The sequence below is a fragment of the Stegostoma tigrinum genome, chromosome 38 (genome assembly GCF_030684315.1).
Source record: "Stegostoma tigrinum isolate sSteTig4 chromosome 38, sSteTig4.hap1, whole genome shotgun sequence".
NCBI lineage: Eukaryota > Metazoa > Chordata > Chondrichthyes > Orectolobiformes > Stegostomatidae > Stegostoma > Stegostoma tigrinum.
The window spans coordinates 1,866,533-1,892,675 of NC_081391.1; the positions used below are offsets into that span (position 1 = coordinate 1,866,533).

The 26,143-nt window shown below is 44.2% G+C and overlaps 1 protein-coding gene across 1 annotated transcript; it reads right to left on the bottom strand.

The window, feature by feature from the left end:
- Nucleotides 1-4,614: 4,614 nt before the first annotated feature.
- On the bottom strand, nucleotides 4,615-13,445 carry tomm22 (translocase of outer mitochondrial membrane 22 homolog (yeast)). Its single transcript, XM_048521235.2, has 4 exons — nucleotides 13,302-13,445; nucleotides 12,295-12,413; nucleotides 11,039-11,156; nucleotides 4,615-5,837 (listed from the first exon to the last, which is right to left on the bottom strand). The coding sequence occupies exons 1-4, from the start codon at nucleotides 13,377-13,379 to the stop codon at nucleotides 5,760-5,762; spliced, it is 393 nt and encodes a 130-aa protein (XP_048377192.1). The 5' UTR covers nucleotides 13,380-13,445; the 3' UTR covers nucleotides 4,615-5,759.
- Nucleotides 13,446-26,143: the final 12,698 nt, after the last annotated feature.

Here is a 26,143-nt window from a genome sequence, read left to right on the forward strand (position 1 = left end):
GAAGACCAACGTTTTGGGCTGAGACCCTTCTTCAGAAAAGAATTCTTCGTTCAAGTGCCTACCTCGTGGTCTCCTTGTTAGTCATGCATTGACCCAATAGAGTCGAGTTGAACACCACCGCTTCAAGGGCCCGCTGACTGGGGAAATAAATCAAATAGTGACACCACAGAAACGTGGTGGATAATTGGTTTGTAATTTTACAAAAAGTATCTTTTCACAGAATTCATACAGTGCAGAAAGAGGCCGTTAGGCCCATCGAGTCTGCACCAGCCCTCTTAAGAGCATCCCTCTCTATTCCTGTAACCCCACATTTCTTTTGGGAAAAGTGATTAACTGAAAAACAACAGGAATAAGTGAAAGTTAACATAATAGTTATATAACTGAGCAAAGGAAGTTGAGGGAAGCAGAGTTAGCATAAGAGATGTAAGTTTAGAGTATGCTCATAAACCTTTATAGAAGAAATAACAAAGGGTCATAAGGGAAGTCCTGACTGTTCTGCCTAATCTAACTAAACACCAGTTTAGAAGGATGAGAGGGGATCTGATTGAGACATATAAAATTATTAAGGGATTGGACACTGTGGAGGCAGGAAGCATGTTTCCACGATGGGTGAGTCCAGAACCAGAGGACACAGTTTAAAAATAAGGGCTAGGCCATTTAGAACAGAGTTGAGGAAAAACTTCCTCACCCTGAGAGTGGTGGATGTATGGAATGCTCTGCCCCAGAAGGCAGTGGAGGCCAACTTTCTGGATACTTTCAAGAGAGAGATGGATGGAGCTCTTAGAGATAGTGAAATCAAGGGTTATGGGGATAAGACAGGAACAGGATACTGATTGTGGATGATCAGCCATGTTCATAATGAATGATGGTGCTGGCTCAAAGGGCCGAATGGCCTACTCCAGCACCTATTGTCTATTGACCATTAGAAATGTTCTGAAGAAAAGTCATTGGTCTCAAAACATGAACTCTGCTTTCTCTCCTCAGACGCTGACAGGCCTGCTGAGCTTCTCCAGCAATTTATTTTTGTTTCAGGTTTCCAGTATTTGCACTTCCTTATTTTATTTCGAGGCACAGGGAACTGACACAAGATTGGATATTTAAATGCAAGGAGTCTGAAAAACAAGGCAGATGAGTAGAGGGCGCAAATTGAAATGTGGGATTATGATGCACTCACTGACACTGAAATATGGTTGAAAAGGGCAGGATTAACATTTAATAAATCAGGATAGGCAGTCTTCAGGCAAGGCAGTGAAGACAGTAAGAGAGAAGTATGTACTGCTATAGTGATTAGCGATTCAATTACAACAGTAAAGAAGAATGACATATAAGGCGGCTCCTCAAATTAGCCATATGGGTGAGTGGTATTAAAAACTAAAAATAAGCAATCAAATTGCAGGGACTGTACTATATGCCATCTAACAGTTGAGAGTTATAGAAGACCAGGTATATAGGCAAGTTTCAGAGAAGTGTAAAAATAATGGGGTACTGATCATAGGGGACTTAAACTTCCTTAACATTAACTGGGGTAATCATCATGAAAAGAGGGTGGAAGTCTCAAAATGCATCCAAGAGAAATTTTTAAGTCAGTATGTAGAAGGCCATACAGAAGAGGGATGGTCGTGGATTAAATTTTAGATGAAGAAGCCACGGAAGTAGTTTAAACCTGCCAGGCCACTCAGACCCTCCTCTGTCTATAAAAGATAACAGGAACTGCAGATGCTGGAGAAACGTCCCATATGTCCCAACTAATCTACCCAAGCACCTTCAGAGACTCGTAAACAAGCACCCCATGATCCATCTGTTCCTCTGTCCTACCATTCATTGAATACTCCCTTAGATATTCACAGCACTGTCCATGCTAGTTTCTTTCATTGTATCAGAGTTCACCCTGATTTTTATGCCCATGTTGTCCCTCTCATAAGTGAACACCAACCCCAAAGCATTCACTTAGAACTCTGCCTACATTCACAAATTACTATTATGAACCTTAAATGGCTCTACTGTTTGTCTCAGTATCTTTTTACACCTAATAAACTTGTAAAATAACTCACCATTTTCCCTTTATTTTACCTGCCATTATCCTTTCATGCCCCTCTTTTGCTCTAATTCCTTTTTTAATTCCTCCCTTGCATTTTCTATACTCCCCTAAGGCTTCTATTGCTAAGCCTCAGAAACCTGCCAAAAACCTCCTGTTTTTTCTTCATCCAATCTTGAGTCTCCCTCTATCCAGAGTTCACTGGATTTGTTGGTCTTTATTTTTATTGGAACAAGCCTGGCCTGCATTCTCCCAATTTCCTTCTTGAATGTGACCAATGATCTGAGACTGATCTACTGAAAAGTATCTGCTCTCAGTCCACGCTGGTCAAATTATATCTGATTTATTAAAATCAGGCCTCTGCCTGAAAATTCAGAAGTCTGAAGTGCAAAGAGACTTGGGAGTTCTAGTCCAGGACATTCTCAACGTAAACTTGCAGGTTCAGTCAGTAGTCAGGAAGGCAAATGCAATGTTGCCATTTATTTTGACAGAACTTGAATATAAAAGCAGGAATGTACTACTGAGGCTTTATAAGGTTCTGGCCAGGCCACATTTGGAGTATTGTGTGCAGTTTTGGGTCCCATATCTCAGGAAGGATGTACTGGCCCTGGAGCGAGTTCAGAGGAGGTTCATAAGAATGGTCCCAGGATTGAAAAACTTAACATATAAGGGACAATTGAGGACTCTAGGTCTATACTCATTGGAGTTTAGAAGGATGAGGGGGGCGATCTAATTGAAACTTCAGAATACAGAATGGCCTGGACAGACTGGATGTTGGGAAGATGTTTTCATTCATAGGACAGACAAGGACCTGAGGGCACAGCCTTAGAGTAAAGATGTTAGAACAGAGATAAGGAGAAGCTACTTCAGCCAGAGAGTGGTGAATCTATGGAAATTGACTGCCACAGAAGGCTGTGGAGGCCAGGTCTAAGACTGAGACAGATAGGTTCTTGATTATCAAGGGTTACAGGGAAAAAGCAGTTAAGGAACTTATCAGCCATGATTCAATTGTGGAGCAGACTTGATGGGCCAAATGGCCTGATTTCCGCTCCTACGCCTTATGGTCACTTGTGGCCTGATGCAGGTCATGAACTAGTGATAAATATCTTAGTGATACAGCACAGAAACAGATCTTTCAGTCCCAACTTGACCACACTGAACAAGTTTCCAAAATTGTAACTAGTCCCAATTGCCTGAGTTTGAGCCGTATCCCTCTGAAATCTTCCTTATTCCAGTATCTGTCCAAATGTGTTTTAAACGTTGTAACTGTACCTACATCTACCACTTCCTCTGGTAGCTCATTCCACATATGAACAACCCTCCGTGTGAAAAGATTGCTCCTCAGGTCCCTTTTAAATCTTTCACCACACACCTGAAAAATATGCCCCCTTGTTTTGAACTCCCCCTCCTTGGGAAAAGACCTTTGTCATTCACCTTATCTATGCGCCTCATGATTTATAAGCCTCTATAAGGTCACCCCTCATTCCAGTGAAAAACGTCTCAGTCTATCAGCTTCTTCTTACAAGTCAAACCCTCCACCCCTGCAACATCCTAGTAAATCTTTTCTGAACCCTCTCCAATATCCTTCCTATAGTTGGGTGACCAAAACAGTACACAGTACTCCAAAACTGGATTCACCAACATTCTGTACAATCTAAACATGACATCCCAACTCCTACACTCAATGGTCTGACATTGCCAAAGCATCTTTCAAAGATGCACTTACCTGTTCCTCCTTGCATCTTGAAGGCACAGCAGCCCACTTACACAGTCCCCACAGGCCACTATTTTAGACTGCCTTCTTTTAATAACGTCAAACAGAATGTCCTTGAATGGCGAATGACCCATTCATTCTAATCTCTGACTGCAGACAAATCCATGTGAACTGTTTGAAATGGAAACAGAGGCTGAAGCCAAACCCCATAAAAATTCAAACGCCAATTTTCATACCAGCAAACAAAATAGATGCAGTAGTCTCTGTCTCTGTATACAGACTCATTCTGGACAGGATGACTGAAAACAACTGGTATTGTGCCAGATTTGTAGACATTTAAGAATCAAGAAGATACCCTAGTACACCCACTCGAAAGACTGAGTGAATGGTCTTTCAACAGGACACTAGAACACTCACCATGACAGGGTGATGTTTGAGACTTTCTCCACAAGAATACATTTTTGCATGGCATATAAGTGAGGCAGGGCATTTTCAGTTGTGTTAACTAGTTAACAAGGAAGTACCTTTCCTGTACAGTACTGGCTGCCAGCTTAGCAACATTTACTCAATGCTGATTTTAGTTTGTTTGTTACAATAAAGTCTTCAATATGCAGCAGTTCTCACACAACTATGAAGAAAGAAACAGAGGTAATGTTGAATCCAATTCGACTCTTCAGAGCAGAGGGAACCAGTGGATTATTAAAATGATCTGTTTGGTGCCAACCAGATCTTTTAAATTTGACAGTGTGCAATGATCCAGATTCTGACAACAGGCTTCTGACCCAGCAGACAACAAGGCAGAAACGTGGACTCAGCTGCTGCTGGATCTCGCTGCCATCTTTCATTCAGATTAAGTTGCTCACAATCCAGTATCAAGCATTTATTAAACCCCAACTTCAAGTCACACAGCATTTTCCATATTCCTACAGGTGGCATATTCAAATTGATTCCATCTCAGTGTGAGGTTTGCATAAGGGAACCTTAGTGTCAGACCAGTCCAGCCTCAGGTAAATTCAACTGGAGCTGCCTGGGTTTCCAAATCCTGCAGATTTCAGTGTTCAGACGGCCAGGTCTCCACCTCATCTGTCACGCTAAGACCCAAAGGGAACCAAGTTTGCCAAGCAGCCTCTGGGCCACCCAGGCCTGGACGTAGGTACCAGGCAGGAGGAACCTGGCACGTCCCTTTGTTGCAGCAAGTCATTGGCTTTGAGGACACTTGCCACCACCTGTGCCACCCTCGTCCCAAGCCACAGCCAGTGTCAGAAACAACTTAGGATCCTCCCTGTATTCACAAATCACTGCCACAACTTAATCACCGGAGGGGACACAAAATCAGATTCTAGGTTTGCTTTGTTCCTGAAGTCAAAAAACAGGGTGCTACCAAGAACAAGAGCACAGGGCAGTCCCTCACACCCCTCCCCTGTACTGCACTGGGACAGGGCAGTCCCTCACACCCCTCCCCTGTACTGCACTGGGACAGAGGGGTCACTCATACCCTTCCACTGTAGTGCACTGGGACAGAGGGGTCACTCATACCCTTCCACTGTAATGCACTGGCTCCCCCACACCTCCACCATATTGCGACAAACTTGACCTGCCAATCCGTCTAAAACTCCAACTCCCACAGCTGGTTACCAATAGAGTGACTCACATAAATGCTGGCTGCAATTGAGATACTTCGCAGTTCATTAGAAAAATGGTTCTGAGAACCTATCAGACTGAACCCACCCCTCCCCCCAATGTTCCCCCAAAACAACGAATGTTCCAGCAGATTAGAATTCCGATTCTTGCCACCCTCCAATTCTGAGCTGACAATGTTTGCCGATGAGACTTAGTCTGTCAGGACGTCCAAATGCTCTAGAGGTGAACGCTGAGGATGAATTCATATCTTGCTGGCCATGAGCAGCTGATACAGCATCAGTTCGTAACATCAAATCTCCCACCCACCCCAAAGGTATATCAATCCCTTCCCATTACAATCGGCAATTTCTTCTCAGGGCATCCAATGCATTATATTTTCCCAGGAACTGGCGGTGGCAGCATTCCTGGCATTCCACCAGAGAGACCCGTATTTGGGCCTAACAGAATCTGTGAGGAAAAGAAACATCAGGTTAGGAACGAACAGAAATTATACCAGCCTGAAAAATAACCCTGCATAGCCACCCAACCAGTAAAACCCAATTTCCATTCAACAGGCCTATGCTGCTGTAAACTATCTCCAGACTGTCCCACTGCTGCTGCCCCATAACCAACCAGACCCCACTCTGTAACCCTCAACCCTTGTGCCAAAATCCCATGCTCAATTCTGCGTGGGTTTCCTCCGGGTGCTCCCGTTTCCTCCCACGGTCCAAAGATGTGCAGGCTAGGCGGATCCGCCATGCTAAATTGCCCATAGTGTTCAGGGGTGTGTGGGTTATAGGGGGATGGGTCTGGGTGGGATGCTCCAAGGGGCAGTGTGGACTTGTTGGGCCAAAGGGCCTGTTTCCAAACTGTAGGGAATCTAATCTAAATACCCCATCCCCAATCCAGGGGATCAGGAAGTAAAATAGGTTTGGGTGGAGATGAGGAATAAGACGGAAGAGAAGTCAATAGTCTGAGTGGTCTACAGGCCCCTTAACGTAATTAGAATGCAAGAAGAGACACTGGATTATGATAAAGGGATTGCAGTAATCTTGGCTGACTTTAATTTACATATGAAGTGAAAGAAACCAGACTGGCAGTCAAAACCAGAATGAGAAGCTCTAAGTATACTTTCAAGATTGTTTACTAGAACAACACTGTCTGGTGGATTCCAGAAAGAAGTGGTTGTATTGGATTTGGCACTGTACATTGTGACAATTAGTTAAATGACCTCAGAGTAAAGGCATTCTGAGGTAGCAATAACTACAATTATACACTTAGGCTGAAAAGGAGAGGATTGGGTCTAAAACTATTACTTTAAACCTAATTCAGGGCAACTAAGGGGACATTAAAACTGAGTTAGCGAAGTGAACTCGGAGATAGATAATAGAGATGCAGTGGCAAACATTTAAAGGACTATTTCAGAGTAAGTATATTCCTACTATAAAGAAAAATTCTAAGTAGAGGTCACTTCATCCAATGTTAAATAAAGAAATTAGGGAAAGTATTAAACTTAGGGAAAAGGCATTCAATTGTGTGGAGGTAAATGGTAGGTGAGATGACTGGGTCAGAGTACATGGAAGAGAATGACTAGAAGTGTAAGAGTGTAACCTGCAGAGTGAGGAAGTGTAGCAGTTTGATCAGTCTGGGAGTTTGGTGATGTGGGAGGGAGGTTTTTCCTTGTTTCTGCTGTCTTGTATTTCCTAATTACTTTCAGAGTGGGGATAGGAGCAGACCAAGGCCCAAGAGCCAGGAGATTGTTAAGGAATATACTGAGAAGCAACAGGGAAAAGCAAAGGTCAGAGAACAAGAGGAAGAGGCTCAAGCTGAGCTGAAGTCAGTATCTTTAGCAATCTCAGAAGTTAGCAGTAAGACTAAGGAAGCTCATGTCTGAGTCATGGCAGCCAAATGGAGCATGTGACCTGTCAGATGTGGGAAGTAATGGATCAAACCAGAGTTGAAGATATTGTGCGCAGTAAGTGATCCTAACAGAGAAACTTGAGCTCTGTGATGTGGAGTTTGAGTGGCAGCTGAAGAGACTGTGGCACATCTGTGAGGCTGAGAGTTACATGGTTAGTTTAGAGACGTGATCACACTGCAGCTTAAGGGATGACAGGAAAGAAGAGAGTAACCAGACATTCAAAGAAAATCAGGCAGGTAGTATGGGAGACCCTTGTGATCCCACTCACAAATCACTCTTCTATTCTGGAAGCGAATGGAAGCAAATTGGTTACTCGAGGGAGTGCAGACACACCAGGCTTCTGGCATCATGAACAGCCTGACTGTACAGGAGGGCAGAAAGAAGAAATCAGAAGCGATAGTGACAGGGGATTCACTATTTAGGGAACAGACACGTGTTTCTGCAGCCGCAGATGTGACTCCAGGATGGTGTGTTGCCTCCCTAATGCAGTCAGAGATGTCACTGAGCAACTGCAATGTATCATGAAAGGGAAGGATGAGAAGATAGTGGTTGTTATACACATTGGTATCAACCATACAGGTAGAACTCAGGGAGCCAGGCAATAGGCTAAAGAGCAGGACATACAATCTCTTGATTATTCCCAGTGCTATGTGCTGGTGAGTACAGAGTTAGGAAAACAGAGCAGATAAATGCTCAGCTTGAGAACTGGGCAGGAGGGACAATTTTAGATTCCTGGATTACCAGGATCATTTCATAGGAAGGTGGGACCTCTACAAATGAGTCTGCACCTGAACCAGAATGGGACTAACATCCCTGCAGATCAAAAACAGAAGTTGTTGGAAAAGCTCAGCAGATCTGGGAAGAAAAAAAAAAATCAGAGATAACGTTTCAAGTCCAGTGACACTTTCTCAGGACACGTTCTGAGGAAAGGTCACCGAATCTGAAACGTTAACTCTGATTTGTTTTTCTTCTCAGATGCTGCCAGATCTGCTGAGCTTTTCCAGCAACTTCTGTTTTTGTTTCTGATGTACAGCATCTGCAGTTCTTTCAGTTTTTATCCCTGCAGATCAGTTTGCTAATGCTGTTGGAGGGAATTTAAACTTGTTCAGCACGGGCAGGGGACACAGTATTAGTACAATCGGGACACAGCTTTAATACAGGAACCAAGGCAGAGGGAGTTCAGCCATATTGAGTTTCATGCGAAATAAAGCAAGGCTGGGTTGCCTCTACATTAATGCTTGGAGTATTACTGGTCTGATAGGTGCATTAAGGGGGTGGAGTAACATGCGAACTTGTGACATTGTTGCCATCACACTTACGCAGTTGACACAGGGACAGGATTGGCACCTCAACATTCAAGGGTGCCGAATTGAAAGAAGGCAGATTTTATTTAATAAGGCTGGATCTGGCAAAAGTAGACAGAGAACAGCAGTCTGGATAGACTGGATAATTCATCAGAATGGTGGAGAGTGGTCAAAATGAAATTAGTGTGGACACAGACTCAGCATGTTCCCTTTAGGGTAAAATGTATAAGCAACAAGCTCAGGCAACCCTGGTTGTCTGGAAATATTCAGGACTGGATAAAAAAGTAAACAAAAGCCTTAACAGGTACAAAGAGAGCAAATCAATGTAGGTCCCATTCTGGAAGAAAATGTGCAATGGGAAACTAAAGAAAGCAATTAGGAGAGCAAACAGTGAGCACAATAAAACATTGGAGGGTAAGATTAGAAAAATCCCAAGACATTCTGTAAGTATTATCAAGGGGAAGAGGATAACTAAGACATCATCAAGATTATGAGGAGAATGGACAGGGGGATATAAAGCAACTGTTCCCCTTAGTTGAAGAGTCAATAACAGGGAGATTTTTTTTTAAGGTGAAGGACAGGAGGTTTAGAGGTGATTTGAATAAAAATGTTTTCTTGTAGACTGCAGTGGGAATCTGGAAATGCACTGCCTTGGAGGGTAGTTGAGTGGGAAACCTTACCACCTATAAAAAAGTGCTTTGGATGATAAAATATTCAAAGCTACAGTTAAATGCTGAAAAGTGGGATTATTGTAGATTTAGTGCAGTTTCTTTGTCAGTGTAGACTTAATGGTCCAAAAGGATTCTTCTGCCGTACAATTCTATGATTTAAGACAAATTTAAGACAAAACTAGCTAGTAATGTAAAAACATATAGCAAGAGTTTCTCTCAGTACGTAAAATGGAAAAGAGTAAGTAAATTCTAGAGAATGAGAAGGAGAGTTAATGGTAGATAATAAATATATGGCAAATGAATAAATATCTTCTTTCTGTCTTCATTATTGAACATAAAAATAATTCCAGTAATAGCTGTAAATCAGGAGGTGGAATGGAGACAATAACTTCATACCACTTCACTTGTGATTGTAATTTTACTGAGCAAATTGATGGAGCTGCAGACTGACAAGTCTTTGGGTCCTAATGGACGTCACCCTTGGGTCTTAAAAGCATTTGCCAGAGGTAGTAGATGAGTTGGAGTAATTTTCTAAAATTCCCTAGATTCAGGAAAGGTTCTTTCGTACTGGAAAGTAGCCAAGGTCACACCTCTGTTCAATAAGGGAGGGAGGGAAGCAGAGAAAAGGAAACTGTTGACCAGATAGCTTGATGTCTGGTGTACACGAGGTGTTAGAATCTATCATTAAAGTAATTAAGGCTGCACATCTAGAAAAACAAAAAGGTCAGTATGATTTAATCAAAGAAAATCATGTTTAACAACTTGTTAGATTCCTTGGAAGAAGGAACATACACTGTAGATAAGAGGAACCAAATGCACTTGGATTTCAAAAAGGCATGTGAAACAGTACCACATGAAAGGTTACCGCAAGAAGTGAATGCTCAACGTGTAAGGAAATAACATTCTAGCATGGATAGCAGATTGACTGTCCGGCAAAAAACAGAGAATGAATAAATGGCTCTTTGTCCAACTGCACAATATGATGAGTGGAATCTCGTAGGTCTGTGATGAGATCTCAGCCTTTTCCAACAGATATCATGCTTCTGTTATTAGTGAGACCACATCTGAAGTGAACTGAATTAGCTTTATTGTCACATGTACTCAAATGAGTGCAGTGAAAAGTTTATAAGTCATCACTTACAGCACCATCTTAATTACAGAACAGGGAAATGAAGAAAATAAACTTATGTTACAGCTATACACAGTATGACTGTAGATCATAAAAAGAAGAAGCAAAGTTAAGACGACAATCTTGAATACTATGTGCAGTTTTGGTCTCCTTACTTAAAGGAGGATGTAACTGCATTGAAGACAGCTCAGAGAAGGTTTATTGGATTGATACCAGGAACAAACAGGTTGTCCTACAAGGAAAGGTTGGACAAGCCGGGCCCGTTTCCATTGGAGCTTAGAACAGTGAGGAGTGATTTAGTTGAATGCATAAGATCCTGATTGGTCTTGTCGAGGTGGACATGGAAAAGATGCTTCCTCTTGTGGGTCAGTCCAGAACCAGGGTTACCTTTTCAAGACAGGGAATGTGAAGAGATTTTTTTCTCTCTCTGAGGACTGTGCAACTTTGGAATTCTCTGCATTTGAAGGTGGGGTCATTGCATATTATTCGATAGTGGTAGATAGATTGCTGTTAGGCAGGGGAATCAAATGGTATTGGGAGTAGGTGGGAATGTGGAAATCAATACAAATAGATAAACCACAAACTTACTGAACAGCAGAGCAGGCTTAATGATAGGAATAGCATACTCCTGCCCCAGTCCATACCTGTCTCTGTTGCTGGATTTGTTGCTGCTCCAGTTGGAGTTTCTCTGTTTCGAACACAACCGGCAGAACCAGGATCATGAAGGAAGTGGTTCCCACCCAAAGGGCTGACCGGGCGAAACTGAAAATCACAGAGTTTGGGTATTAGCCATATTTTTGCACTCCGAATAAAAACATATTCCTGCAGCCCAGATAAATGCATGTATCCCCGCAGACCTGATAATCACAAATGACCCCACAGCCCCGGTAAAAACCCATCTCCCAAGACATCAGGAAATATGTGCATCCCCACACCGGGGTAAATAAACATGTCCAGGGAAATGTTTATACCCCACAATTCAGGTAAATACCCATATCCCCACAGACCGAGTAGGCACCATTATCCCCAAGGCATGAGTAAATAAACATATCTTGTACACTGGAGAAATGCATCTGTACTGTGCCAGGATAAATATCTACATTCCAAAGCCCTGGCAAAATCTTCATAGCCTGCAGCTGGGTAAGTAGCCTTATCCCACAGCCCTCCCTGCAGCAGCGGTAAATTCCCATCATTTAGGTAAATACTCATATCCCTGCAGTCCAGGTACTGTACTCACCACCCCTTTTCACATTCTTTACATTACTGTCTTAACACTGTCTTCAAAAGTTTGCAAAAATGCATCCCCAAGTCCCTTATTCCTCACCCCAAAAATAGGACCCCCGCGCCCAGCACCTACTCATTATGTTCAATATAGATCTTTCAATAGTGCACTAGCCTGTCCTTTGGGTCTGATACTGTCTTGTTCATAACACTGCAGCTTTCATCATCTTTCTTTACCCATTGTTTCTTATTCACTCATTATTTTCCACATTCTTTCCCAAACCGCTGCCTTCTCCCACAGGACAGCAAGCACTCAGTGACAGAGGGGCTCACAAATCCTCAACACCTGACTTCAACGTGTTCATCCAACTGCACCCTCTGAACTCCTGATATCTACCATCTAGAAGGGCAACGACAGCAGATAAATGGAAAAACCACCACCTGCAAGATCCCCTCCAAGCGACTCACTATTTTTCAGTGTCAGTGGGTCAAATTCCTGGAACTTCCTCCCTAATAGCATGTTGCCTCTACACCCCAAGATCTGCAGCAATTCAAGTAGGCAGCTCACGACAGCTTCTCAAGGGGCAGTTAGAGAAGGGCAATAAACGTTGGCCGAGCCAGCAATACCTTATCCCCACAGTGTCAATCCCTCTATCTGCTGATCCCAGATGCCACATACCTGTAGATTTTCTTTGCCAGTGACACCGAGCAGTCGGCAGCGATTCCTGACGCATTTCGCATTCCCTCAGGGAACATCTCTGTCAAACCCCACAGTCTTTCAGAGAGGGACTCATCAAGCTGTAAATACAGGATTAATTCTTCAATATGCAGAATGATAACATTGATAATATTAACAGCCAGAGATGTGACCATCAATGTGAATCATAGATGAAACAGCTCACAGCAACAAAGGACAAGCCACTAATTGGCTGGAAGCCTTGTTTAGGTGTGTCCATGATCATTTGCTAAGTGCCAGGATGGCCCAGCACTAAACTGTTGAGTGCCAGGAACATGTCACCAAGTAACTGTGGGAAGGCAATAGTTAAGAAGCATAAACTTTTCACAAGATATCAACCCAATCCATTAGCCTACCCTGGACAACACATCTTTAAAAATCACCTTTAACATCTCTAACATGGGCTTCACAGAAGCGATCCAAAATGTGACACTGAATCAAAGAGGAAATCTTAAGACAGGCGTTTCTCAAGAGGAGAGAGTCAGAAAGACTTAGGGAGGGAAATTTAGACCCAGACACAGAAAGGTGGAGCAACTGAAAAAGGTGCTGTAGAGGCCAGAATGAGAGGAGCATGGCAGAGCCAGTGCAGGGCATTAGGTGAACCGGAATAAAAGAGGGAGAGTTGAGGCTGAGGGCTCTCAGGGTAGGGCGTAGGAGAGCGCCACGGTGTGTGTTAGAGGAGGGAACTCCAGAGATAGTAAAGACATGGAGATGGAGGACTCAAGGTCATGGTGGCGTAGAGCGATGTTAAGAAGGTGACTTCAGAAGCGGCCTGAACGTGTGGCCAGAACCTCAGCTCAGGGTTAAACAACACACCGAAGGAGTCAATGATCGGTTCCATTCGGCCTGAACGGGATCCGCGGAGTCAGTGCCAACCCCCAGGGAGTCGCCTTCACTGACCTCCCTCCTGGCACGCACAAATCTACCGCTGGCCGGCCTTCCCCTCTCACCTCCTCATCATCATCCTCTTCCTCCTCCTCCTCCTCGACTTCCTTCTCTCGTAGCTCCACTCGCTTCTCCTCCGCCATCACTGGACTCCCAACATGAGCACAGGCCTCGTGCCTGCGCACAACGTCTGGAAGACTTGGCAGCAGCGCCCCTTGCGGCAGGAGGACTCAGCAGCAGGTCCGCCCTCCCCAGGAGGACTCGGCGGCAGGGCCTCCCGCCCCAGGAGGACTCGGCAGCAGCGCCGCTTGCGGCAGGAGGACTCAGCAGCAGGGCCGCCCTCCACAGGAGGACTCGGCGGCAGGGCCTCCCGCCCCAGGAGGACTCGCCAGCAGCGCCGCTTGCGGCAGGAGGACTCAGCAGCAGGGCCTCCCGCCCCAGGAGGACTCGGCGGCCGGGCCTCCCGCCCCAGGAGGACTCGGCGGCCGGGCCTCTCGCCCCAGGAGGACTCGGCAGCAGCGCCGCCCGCGGCAGGAGGACTCAGCATCAGCACCCCCTATCAATATAATGCTTCATTATTTTTGACTCGCGTATGGCTATTTATTTTTGTCGCCCTTTGTTACTCTGGTCCTTAATATTCCATTATTTATATTCTGTACATGATTCCTCTGGAGAGGTGGTGGGATAGTGCTTAGAGATAGTAGGAACTGCAGATGCTGGAGAATCTGAGATAACACGGTGTGAGGCTGGATGAACACAGCAGGCCAAGCAGCATCAGAGGAGCAGGAAAGCTGACGTTTCAGGCCTAGACCCTTCATCACATCACTGGACTGGTAATCCAGAGAAGCCCAGGCTAATGGTCTGGGGACAAGGTTTAAATCTCAACTGGCAGACGAAATTTGAATTCAATTAAAATCTGGGATAAAGCGATTGATTACTTAAGGTGTGGAATGCATTGCCTGTAGTTGTGGTTACAGCAGGTTCAACTGAGGCATTCAAGAGGACGTTGGATGATTATGTGGATAGAAATGTTTTTTCAGGGAATTGGAGAAGGCAGGAGATTGACATTAGGCAATGATGCTAATTTAACATACATTGGAAGCACAATGGGCTGAATATCTTCCTGTGCTATAACAATTCAGTGATTCTGTGAAAGAACTGGTCTAATGGCCACTATGTAACAACTGTCAATTGTCACAAAAACCCATCAGGTTCATTAATATCCTTCATTAATCTGCCATCATCACCTGGTCTGGTGCACAGGTGACTCCAGATTCACAACAATGTGGCTGACTCTAAACTATCCTCCAAAATGGTCCAGCAGACCACCAGTTCAAGTTATAGATACACAGAGCCCATTACAAACACCGTGGGAAGTGCAGTCACCATGTTTATGTGGGTTATAGAACCACATTGCTGGTTATTAAGCCAGTACCAGCTGAACTGTCTGTCTGGGATGCACTTTGAACAAATTGATGGATAGCCACAATTTCTGATTGGTCCATTTCACTGGTAGCAACAATCCCTGAGTGGTCCATTTCTCTAATAGAGATAATCCCTGATTAGGCCATTCTCATTGTCGTCCTGCTAACCATCCCTGGCACAGAAAGATCCCAGCTCCAGGTTTGGATGCCTTCTTTCCGAACCTCTCCACTCCCAACAGCTTCAGCCTGTTCCCGCTTTGTGTCCCGCTGCCCCCCCCCACCACCCAGATCCTAGGATAAGAGGGGCCATACTTTCCTCATCCGTCCCTGGTTTCACTAAAGGGCCTCATATGAAAGAGAGTAACTGTTAGAGCTGCTCATGACTGAGTTCAGAATGGTAGATGGCTGTCCATGCAAAAGCAGCGGAACATGGCTGACAATAGTTAGATACCTTAGGAAAATATTTGCTTAATGAAGCCTGGACAGGTTAGAACAATAGTAGCTCTGTGGACCCAAGAAAACAGTATCCATATGGAACATGCAGCTGTGCAGGAGACATAGATAAGAACATTTTTGATTGATTTTGATTGTAACGTCATGTGCATTTTAAAGTAAAAATCCAATAAAATGTAATGATTTTTTTCATTCGTTGCCATGAAATGACACCATTTTGATTAATTTATGAATGAAGAACAAAAAAAAGATATAGCTTGAAGAGACGCCATGAGTCCTGAGCCAGCTCATCACAATCAACGATGCCGCCACCCATCCATAACCACTTCACTGCTGTCTACACCAGACACAATTAACACTGAAGTTGCCGATTCTCAGGCACTATCTTTGCCAATGGGCCGAAGCTCCTCCACCACTGCCTCATTATCTCCTCCACTGTGTCCACAACATCGGAGTCCATCTTCGCTGCTTCGCCAACCTCATTGATGTTTCAGTGATGCCCTTCTGTCACCACTTTGCCATCACTAGCGACAGACACAACCAACAATGAAGTTAATAACCAAAAGAACTGCAGATGCTGTAAATCAGGAACAAAAACAAAGTTGCTGGAAAAGCTCAGCAGGTCTGGCAGCATCTGTAGAGGAGAAAACAGAGTTAACGTTTCAGGTCCAGTGACCTGCGAGGAAGGGTTGCCAGACCCGAAATGTTAACTCTGTTTTCTCCTCCACAGATGCTGCCAGACCAACATTGAAGTTGCCAATCTTCAGGCACCATCTTTTGCCAACGGCCTATTTCGTCAACATTTTCTCTATTGTTGTATCAGCCACTGATTCCAGGTCCTATGCTTGCACCAGAAAAGTAAGTAGGGGCTCACTCCCATCTGCACTGGCCCTGCTTGAGGTCCGTGATAGAACCTTCACATTTCACGTTACATTTAATTAGTGAATCTTTAAATTACTTAAACTGTTACAACAATGGATTTTAGATTTTTCAAATAATCATACATTTAGATTCCAAATTAGTTAAAGATTTACACACACACATATAGACAGTATATATATATATTAATCCCACTTACAACATGTGAAGAGGAGTTATGGGAGGGACTGTATCTGACATTCCAATGTCAAGTGAGAAAGAAACTGCTCATAATCTGTTAGATAAAGAATAGGTGTGACCATATAAATTTGTTGGAACTGACAGTTAATAAAAATTAATATCCTTTTGTATTTACAGTAATGAGGTTAGTAAACTGTGTAACAGAATTTAAAAAGTCCTTCAGTGATAGACAAGTATCCAATTAACTGGCAGTTAACATGGTGCAGCCGGTAAATATCTGGGCGGGAATGTCCTTGAATAAGTGTCCATTGTGAAAAGTTCCAAGAAGGAAGATAAGGGAGTCTGGGAAACATCCTGAGACCGTGGAGGACCAGGAATTACCAAAAGTCTGTCCATCTCTAGCCTTGCAGTCATAAAATTAGCTTAATAGGAAGGGAATGCAATTAATCAATAATATGTGAAAACCAAAAGAAATGCAGTTGCTATGAACCAGGAACAAAGCCAAAATTGCTGGAAACGCTCAGCAGGGGTTTGGCAGCATCTGTGAAGGAGGAAACACAGTTAATGTTTCAGGTCTGGTGAGCCTTTCTCAGAATTCACAACTTTACGTCAAGTTGATGAGTTGGTCATTCACTGGGGGATTATCACTGGCCTGTTAATCCAGAGACCCAGATAAAGTTCTGGAGACCTATGTTTGAATCCTGCCATAGCAGATAGTGGAATTTGAATTCAATAAATATTTTGAAATAAATATCTACTGAGACTGTGGATCAATTTTCAGGAAAAACCCATCTGGTTCACTTATGGCCTTGAGGGAAGAAATATGCTGCCTAGCCAACAATGCCCTTGTCCCATAAATAATAAAGGAAAACAAAATTTAACCACAACAGTAACTACAAATGGCCAAAGTTCAAACAGGATTTCTTTACTGCACAGAACCTCCAACCAATGCTATACACCAGATACATTGACAACATTTTCTTCCTTTGGACCCATGGCAAGAAATCACTGAAACAATTACATATTGATACCAACAAGTTTCATCGCACCATCAGACCTACCATGAACTACTCTTTAGAATTAGCCTGATTCTTGGACACACACATCTCCATCAGGGATGGACACCTCAATACCTCACACTGCTGCAAACCTATGCTTAACATCACAATGCAACACTTCTCTAGTTTCCACCCTAAACATATTAAAACAGCCCTCACCTATGAACAAACCCCACACATACACAGGATCTGTTCAGATAAGGAGGAATGCAATAGATGCCTGAAGGTTATGAAGGGTGCCCTCATAAGAATGGAATACGATGCTCAACTCATCGATTGCCAGTTCCAATGTACCGCAGTGAAAAATCATAATGACCTCCTTAGAAGACAGACATGGGGCATAATTGATAGGGTACCAGTACTTCCTGAGAGTGGAAAAACTACGCCTTGTTCTTTGCAGACTTTAACTTATTATCGATGACGTTAAGCATCTCACGAAGATCTTCCCCACACCACCACTTCTTGCCTTCAAACAACCACCAAACTTTAAATAGACCATTGGTCGCAGCTAACTACCCAGCCTTCAGGACAACATTGACCCTAACACCATACAACCCTGTCACGGCAATCTCTGCAAGACATGTCAGATCATTGACATGGGCACTACCATCACATGTGAGAACACCACCCACCATGTACAGAGCAGATACTCATGTGATTCAGCCAACGTTGTCTATCTCATATGCTCCAGGCAAAGATGCCCCCAGGCATGGTATATTGGTGAAACCATGCAGACGCTATGACAACGGATGAATGGACACTGCGCAACAATCGTCAGACAGTGTCAGAATTTTCTGAAGAAGGGTCTAGACCCAAAAAGTCAGCTTTCCTGCTCCTATGATGCTGCTTGGCCTGCTGTGTTCATCCAGCTCTACACCTTGCTATCTCAGATTCTCCAGCATCGGCAGTTCCTACTATCTCAGAGAGAAGGACAGTTGGACAGACAAAGGAATGAATAACAATCTGGCTAGGAGGGTGAATAGCTATTAATGGGGACTGTCAGTGGCTAACCACAGGTTGTGTGTAATAGCAGACTAGGTGATAACAAGGTCTGGTGTATGGGGGTTGGGGTAAGGACGTGGGAGAGCTCAAACCCTGAAGTTGTTGAACTCGACATTGAGTCCAGAAGGCTGCAGAGCCCCTCAAGCACAAAATGAGGGGCTTGTGTTCTTCCGGCCTGTGCAAAGCTTCCACTGGAGTATTGCAGGAAGCCTGAGACAGAGATGTTGGCCAGTAAACAGAGTGGTGTGCTGAAGTGGCAGACAACTGGAAACTCAGGGTCTTCCTACAGACGAAACATAAGTATTCTAGTAGTGGTCACTCAGCCTACACTTTGTTTCCCCACTGGAGAGGAAACCACGCTGTGAGCAGTGAATATAGTAGACTAGATTCTGTGGAGTGCAGGTAAAGTGCCGATTCATCTGGAAGGTGTATTTGAGCCCTGGATACTGAGGAGAGGGGAAATAAACAAACAGGTATTACACCTTCTGCCGTTGCAAGGCTGTGGGGTGGGTGCTGTTGGGAGTGAAGGAAGAGTGGACCAGGATGTCCCAGAACCCATGATTATCCTAGGATAGTCAACATGGCTTTGTGCATGAGAAATCATATCTCACTAATTTGATTAAGTTTTTTGAAGAGGTGACAAAGTAATGAAGGCAGAGCAGTAGACGTTGTCTATATGGAAAGCTAGCCAAATGGATATAAAGATGATGGGGACTGCAGATGCTGGAGAATCCGAGATAACAGAGTGTGGAGCTGGATGAACACAGCAGGCCAAGCAGCATCAGAGGAGCACAAAAGCTGACGCTTTGGGCCTAGAAAAGGGGGATGCGGAGAGGGTTCTGAGATAAATAGGAAGAGAGGGGGAGGTGGATCGAAGATGTATAGAGGAGAAGATAGGTGGAGAGGAGACAGACAAGTTAAAGGGAGGGGATGGAGCCTGTAGAGGTGAGTATAGGTAGAGAGATCTGCCTCTCCCTCTCTCCCTATCCCCCAATTGGATACAAAATTGGCTTGAAGGTAAGACACAGAGAATGGTCATGATGTGGAGGTACTGGTGTTGGACTGGAGTAGACAGCATCAGAAATCACACCACACCAGGTTGTAGTCCAAAAGGTTTTTTTGAAAACACCAGATTTCAGAGTCTTACTCCTTCTTCAGGTGTTAGTGAGAGAGGGTGTATCAGACACAGAATTTATGAGTAAAAGATAAGGGTTACTCCACTGATGAGGATGTACTAAACAAATCTAAGTTGCTGTTAAATCCTCATGAATGATGTGAACCTTTGATCTTTTACTTACAAATTTTGTTTCTGATATTACCTCTCTCACTAACCGCTGAAGAAGGACTGAGACTCCGAAAACTTGTGTTTTCAAATAAACCTGCTGGACTGAAACCTGGTGTCGTGTGGTTTTTCAGACTGGACGCCTGTGACCAATGGTGTGCTGCAAGGATTGGTGCTGGGTCCATTGTTTCTCATCATTTATATAAATGATTTGGATGTGAATATAGAAGGTATGTTTAGTAAGTATGCAGATAACACCAAAATATATAGTGTAGTATACAGTAAAGAAGGTTATCTCAAAGTACAATGGGACCTTCATCTGATGGGCCAGTGGGCTGAAAAGTGGCAGAAGTAGCTTAATAGATAAATGTGAGGTTTTCCATCTTGGGAAGGTAAACTAGGGCAGGACTTACACCGTTAATGGTAGGACCCTGGGGAGTGTTGCTGAACAGAGACCATGGTGCAGGTGCATACTTCATTGAAAGCAGAGTCACAGGTAGACAGGGTGATGAGAAGGATGTTTGGCAAACTTGCCTTTATTGGTCAGTGCATTGAGTATAGGAAATGAGATGTCAAGTTGTGGCTGTACAGGACATTGGTGAGGCCCCTTTTGGGATACTATACAAATTTTGGTCCTCCTGCTATAGGAAAGATTTTGGTAAACTTGAAAGGGTTCAGAAAAGATTTGCAAGAATGTGGCCATGGTTGGAGGGTTTCAGCTACAGGGAGTGGCTAAATAGGCTGGGGCTATTTTCCCTGGAGCATCGAAGGCTGGAGGAGTGACCTTATAGAAGTTTCTAAAATCATGAGGGGCATGGATAGGGTGAATACCTAAGGTCTTTATCCCAGGGTGGGTTTAATGTGAGAAGGGGAAAATTTTAAAAAGGACTTGAGGTGTTATTTTTCCACGCAGAGGGTCGTGTGAGCCAGAGGAAGTGGGTGGAGGCTGGTACAATTATAATAGTTAAAAGGCATCTGGATGGATACATGAATAGGAAGGGTTTTGAGGGATATGGCCCAAATGCTGGCAAATGGGATTAGAATAATTTAGGATATCTATTTGACATGGATGAGTTGGACTGATGGGTCTGTTTCTATGCTTATTGGTTCTTTGGGCAACAAATGCCAGGTTTACCAGCAATAGCTACATCCCATACGAGGAATAAAACACCTTAACAACCTCACAGTTTCTAACATTGTTGGAAAGTCCTATGGGATGACCAGTGAGCCATTACTCAGTAAGTGCAGCTTGACTGCATTGTCGATGACCCCTCAAACACCTTGCTGATGATCAAGAGTAATCTGACCGCTGGTAACTGGCCAGGTTTGATATTAACCTGGGACAGGACATACCTGAGCAATTTTCCACATTGTTGGGTAGATGCCACCTATTGGGGAAACCAGACATATTGGCACCAGCAAAAGATAGCAGTGTTGTCAGAAACTGGTTTAGGATAGCTCAAGAAAGATCTTGCCTAATATTTCAGCAGAGGTCTTAGCTGTGTTAATAAGAGTTTAGCTTTTCTTGCTTTTAAATTCAATAGCTCTATAACTAAAGTCAAGAGTATGAAATGTTTTTTAAAACAGCATTATCCACTATCACATTCACAGATTTGTGCAATTAGCCTCGTGTGTTCTCCGTTCCTGAACGTCTATTAGAATTGAACCTTTGAGTAGGTATCACCTCTCTCTCTTTCTTCCAGATGAAATTCAGGATTAAATTCAATCAGCCATATTTCTGCTCATTTCACCAGCCTGTGTTCTCCTGAAGTCTATTACTATCCTCCTTGCTGACATTTCAAAATTCTGGAACAACTTGGCAGCTACGGCAGTGGAATGCTCTCCCTGCAGGATGTGGGAGATTAGGGAGACTATCAGTTTCCTGGTGGCTACACCTGAGAGAAGTGCACCCAGCTGCAACTCCTGACAGACCGCATTACGGAACTGGAGTTGGATGCACTCAGGATCATCCAGGATGCAGAGGACATTGTTGATAATAGCTATGGTGAAGTGGTCACTCCTAAGGTGCAGGCTGTAGGTAGCTGGGTGACCACCAGAGGAGGTAGTGGGGGGAAGGCAGATAGTGCAGTGCTCCCCCCTGGCAGTTCACCTCAATAACAGGTATACCACTTTGGATACTGCTGTGGGGGCTAGCAGCAGCAGTCAGGCCATTAGCACTGTGACTGGCTCTGAGGCTCAGAGGGAAAGGGTACAGTCAGACAGACCGAATCTGATAGGAGACTCAGTTGTGAGGGGGACAGACAAGAGATTCTGTGGCTGCAGAAGAGACACCAGGATGGTGTGTAGTCTCCTGGGTAGCAGGGTCAAGGATGTCTCTGAGCTGTTGCAGAACATTCTAATGGGGGAGGGTGAACTGCCAGAGGTCATTGTGCACATCAGTACAAATGACCGAGGTAAACAAAGGAATGGGGTCATGCGAAAAGGGTATAGCGATTTAGGTAAGAAGTTAAAAAGCAGGACCTCAAGGGCAGTGATCTCTGAATTACTCCCAGTTCCACGTGTCAGTGAGGATAGAAATAGAAAGATAAACCAGATGAATGTGTGGCTGAGGAGCTGGTGCAAGGGACAGGGTCTTCATTTCTTGGATCATTAGGATCTCTTTGGGGTAGTGGTGATCTGTACAAGAGGAACAGGTTGTACTTGAACCGGAGGGGGACCAATATCCTTGTGTGGAGATTTGCTAGTGTTACCCGGGAAGGTTTAAACTTTTAAACTAGTTTGGTTGGCGGGGGGAGTGGAATCTGAATAAGAGAGGGCCATCAAGGAGTCGGCGGAAATACAGTAGCCATTGAGAGCAAGTTCACTATTAAGGATGGCCAGGGAACAGTAAAGGGAGGGAAAATTGCATTTATTTCAATGCACAAGGCCTGACTGGTAAAGCAGATAAGTTCAGAGCATGGACTGGCTCTGGTGATTGGGATATAATTGCCTCAACGGAAGCTTGGCTGAGTGAAGGGCAGGACTGGCAGCTCAATGCTCCAGGATACAGAAGCTACAGGAGTGACAGAAGTACAAGTAAGTGAGGAGGGGAAATTGTACTTTTGATAAGGGAGAACATAACAACACTGCTTAGACAGGATATTCTTAAGGGGTCATCAAATGATGCCATATGGTTAGAATTTAGAAACAAGAAGGGGATAGTCACTCTGTTGGGGCTGCATTACAGATCCGCAAATAGGCAACAGGTACTAGAGGAGCAGATGTGTTGAGAGACTGCAGATGCCTGTAGGAATAACAGTCGTGTTGGCTAGAGATTTTAAACTCCCTGCAATGACTGGGCCATCAGAGGGTAAAAAGCCCAAACAGGGTGAATTTGTCAAATATATCCAACAAGGTTTCCTAAATCAATATGTACAGGGTCCTACTTGGGAGGGCGCAACCCTAGATCTCCTCTTTGGAAACAAGACCAGGCAAGTCACTGAAGAGTCAATCAGAGGGCACTTTGGGTGCAGTGACCATAACTGTCTTAGTTTTAACATAGTTATGGAAAAAGTTAGGACAGATCCACAGGTTAAGGTGCTAAACTGGAGCAGGGCCAATTTTGGAGCCATTCGGCAGAATGTAGCAGCGGTCAATTGGGTGAGTCTACTTGAAGGAAAAGGAAGGAGTGGTAAATGGAGGCTTTTAAAAATGTAATATGAAGAATCGAGGGACAGTATATCCCTGTTAGGGTGAAGGGAAAATCTGGCAGGTTCAGGGTTCCCTGATTGACGAGGGATACTGAGGCTCTGGTCAGGAAAAAGAAGAAAGCATACATTGGGTTTAAGCTGTCAGTCTCAAGTGAATCCCTTCATGGCTATAAAACATTAAGGAGCACACTTTAGAGGGTAATCAGAAGAGCAGAAAGAGGGTGAGATGGATCTAGCAGACAAGGTTAAAGATAATTCCAAGAGGTTTCACAGCTATATTAAGAGTAAGAGGATGGCTAGGGAGACTTTAGATTCCCATAAAGATCAGCATTGTGGTCTATGTATGGAGCACAGGAGATGGGGGAGATTTTTAATGAATACTTCTCCTCAGAGTTTACTGCGGAGAGAATCATGCATGCTAAAGAATAAGGGAAACAGGTGGGGATGTTTTGGGCCACACATATTACCAGAGAGGAGGCGTTTGTAGCCTTAAAGCATATTTAGGTGGATAAATGCCCCAGGCCTGATCAAGTCCATCCTCGGACATCATAGGAGGCTAGGGAAGAAACCGCACAGGCTCTTGCAGAGAATTTTGCTTCATCTTTAGCCACTGATGAAGTTCGAGAAGACTGGAAGGTGGCTAATGTTGTTCCTTTATTTAAGAAAGGCAGCAAAGACAAAGCCAGGGAACTACAGGACAGTGAGCCTGACATCAGTAGGAGGCAAATTATTGGAGAGGATATTAAGGGACAAGATCAATCAACATTTGGACAGTCAAGGTCTGAGTAGGGATAGTCACAATGGATTTGTGTGCAGCAAGTCATGTCTGACAAATCTTTTAGAGCTTTTCGAAGAGGTAACCAAGACGATGGATGCGAGGACAGTGGATATTGTCTACATGGGCTTTAGTAAGGCCTTTGACAAGGTCCCTCACGGCAGGCGAGTCATGAAAGTTAGGTCACATGTGATCCAGGGACAGCTAGCTAATTGGAGAGGGTGATGGTTGAAAGTTGTTTCTCAGACTGGAGGCCTGTGACTAGTGGTGTGCCACAGGGCTTGGTGCTGGGTCCTTTGTTATTTAATTGAATGATCTGGATGTGAATGCACAAGGCATGATTACTAAGTTTGTGGATGATACAAAATTAGGAGGTATCATTGATAGCAAGGAAGGTAACAAAAAAATACACAGGGATCTTGATCGGACAGGGAAGTAGGCTGAGGATTGGCATCCATCTATACTTCCCATTGCCTCGGTAAAGCAGCTAACATAATCAAAGACCCCTCTCACCCTGGTTATACTTTCTTCCACCCTCTTCCATTGGGCTGAAGATACAAAAGTTTGGGAATACATACCAACAGATTTAAGAACAGCTTCTTCCCCACTGTTATCAGAATTATGAATGGACTTCTCATATATTAGACCTGATCTTTCTCTGCACCTTCTCTGTAGAATTAGCTGTAACACTATACTCTGCAGATAATAAAATGTGAGGCTGGATGAACACAGCAGGCCAAGCAGCATCTCAGGAGCACAAAAGCTGATGTTTTGGGCCTAGGCCCACTCTGATGAAGGGTCTACGCCCGAAACATCAGCTTTTGTGCTCCTGAGATGCTGCTGGGCCTGCTGTGTTCATCCAGCCTCACATTTTATTACCTTGGATTCTCCAGCATCTGCAGTTCCCATTATCACTCACACTATACTCTGCATTCTGTTCTATTACCCCGATGTATTTACGTAAGGTATGATTTGTCAGGTTACCAAGCAAAACAATACTTTTCACTGTATCTTGGTACATGTGACAATAATAAAATCAAATCAAATCGTTTATGTTAATTTATTGAAAACATTGATCTATAATCCACTTTGAGGAATATCGACTTTGACCTGTAATGAGGCTGGCCAATCTTTGTGAGTATACACTGTACTTTTTAAAAAAAATGCATATGAAGAGATGGGCAGTGTTGTACTCATGGTTGAATTATATTACAAAATTACTCTTTATGTCTCACTTCAGCATGCTGTGGTGCTGACACATTAATGTTCAAAATAATTTGAACAGTACACCAGTTTGCAAAAATGCAATGTATAAAACTAGCTACCAAACGCAAATTCCATGCAAAGTCTTGCAGAAGGCACCTGGTTCATTCAACCTCAACAACGTTGAGATTTTGCAACAAGCAACCATTGGTGCTGACCCCAAATAAACATCACCATTTCCGGGGGGGGGGGAGGATAGGTTGGTTGTGTTTCTCAAAGCCCAAATCGATCGTCAACCAATTGCTCTCTGATTGCCCTGGCAGCTGCTGTAGGGGTTTTCTCAGGTGACTCCTGAGTGTCGACAATATCCAGGTCAGGAGTGTCCAGTTGGTCAGTTTCTGAGACTGTGTCCACCATGGGCTGCAGAGTCTGACCGTGCTCTAAGGCCAAGTTGTGCAGCGCACAACACACCACCACAATCTTTGACACTTTTACAGGAGAATATTGCAAAATGCCCTTTGACCTGTTCAGGCACTGGAAACGTGATTTCAGCAGTTTGACAGTGTCTTGTCCCCTCTGCCAAGTGCAGACATGTGCGTAATTGTACTTTTGCTGTGCCTTACTTTGGGTCTTGCTGTAAGGTACCATCAGCCAGGTTTTCAGTGGGTAGCTGCTGCTACCTAGTAGCCACCCCGATCTCTGAGGGCATTTGTTCATGAACTGAGCCAAACTCGAGTTCTCCAGGACAAAGGCATCGTCCACACCCGCCTTGTGATCCGCGTTCACCACCAGGATCCTCATCTGGGCATCACAGACGATCATGACATTGAGCGAGTGGAAGCCCCTGCTGTTCAAGTAGGATGTGGGCTGGTCATTGGGGGCCTTCAGCTGGATGTGGGATCCAGCGATGACCCCCAGCACTTTGGGGAAACCGGCAATCCTGTGGAATCTGACCGCCCGTCCCCTGAGCTCAGCCGGGGACATGTCAAAACGGATGAAAT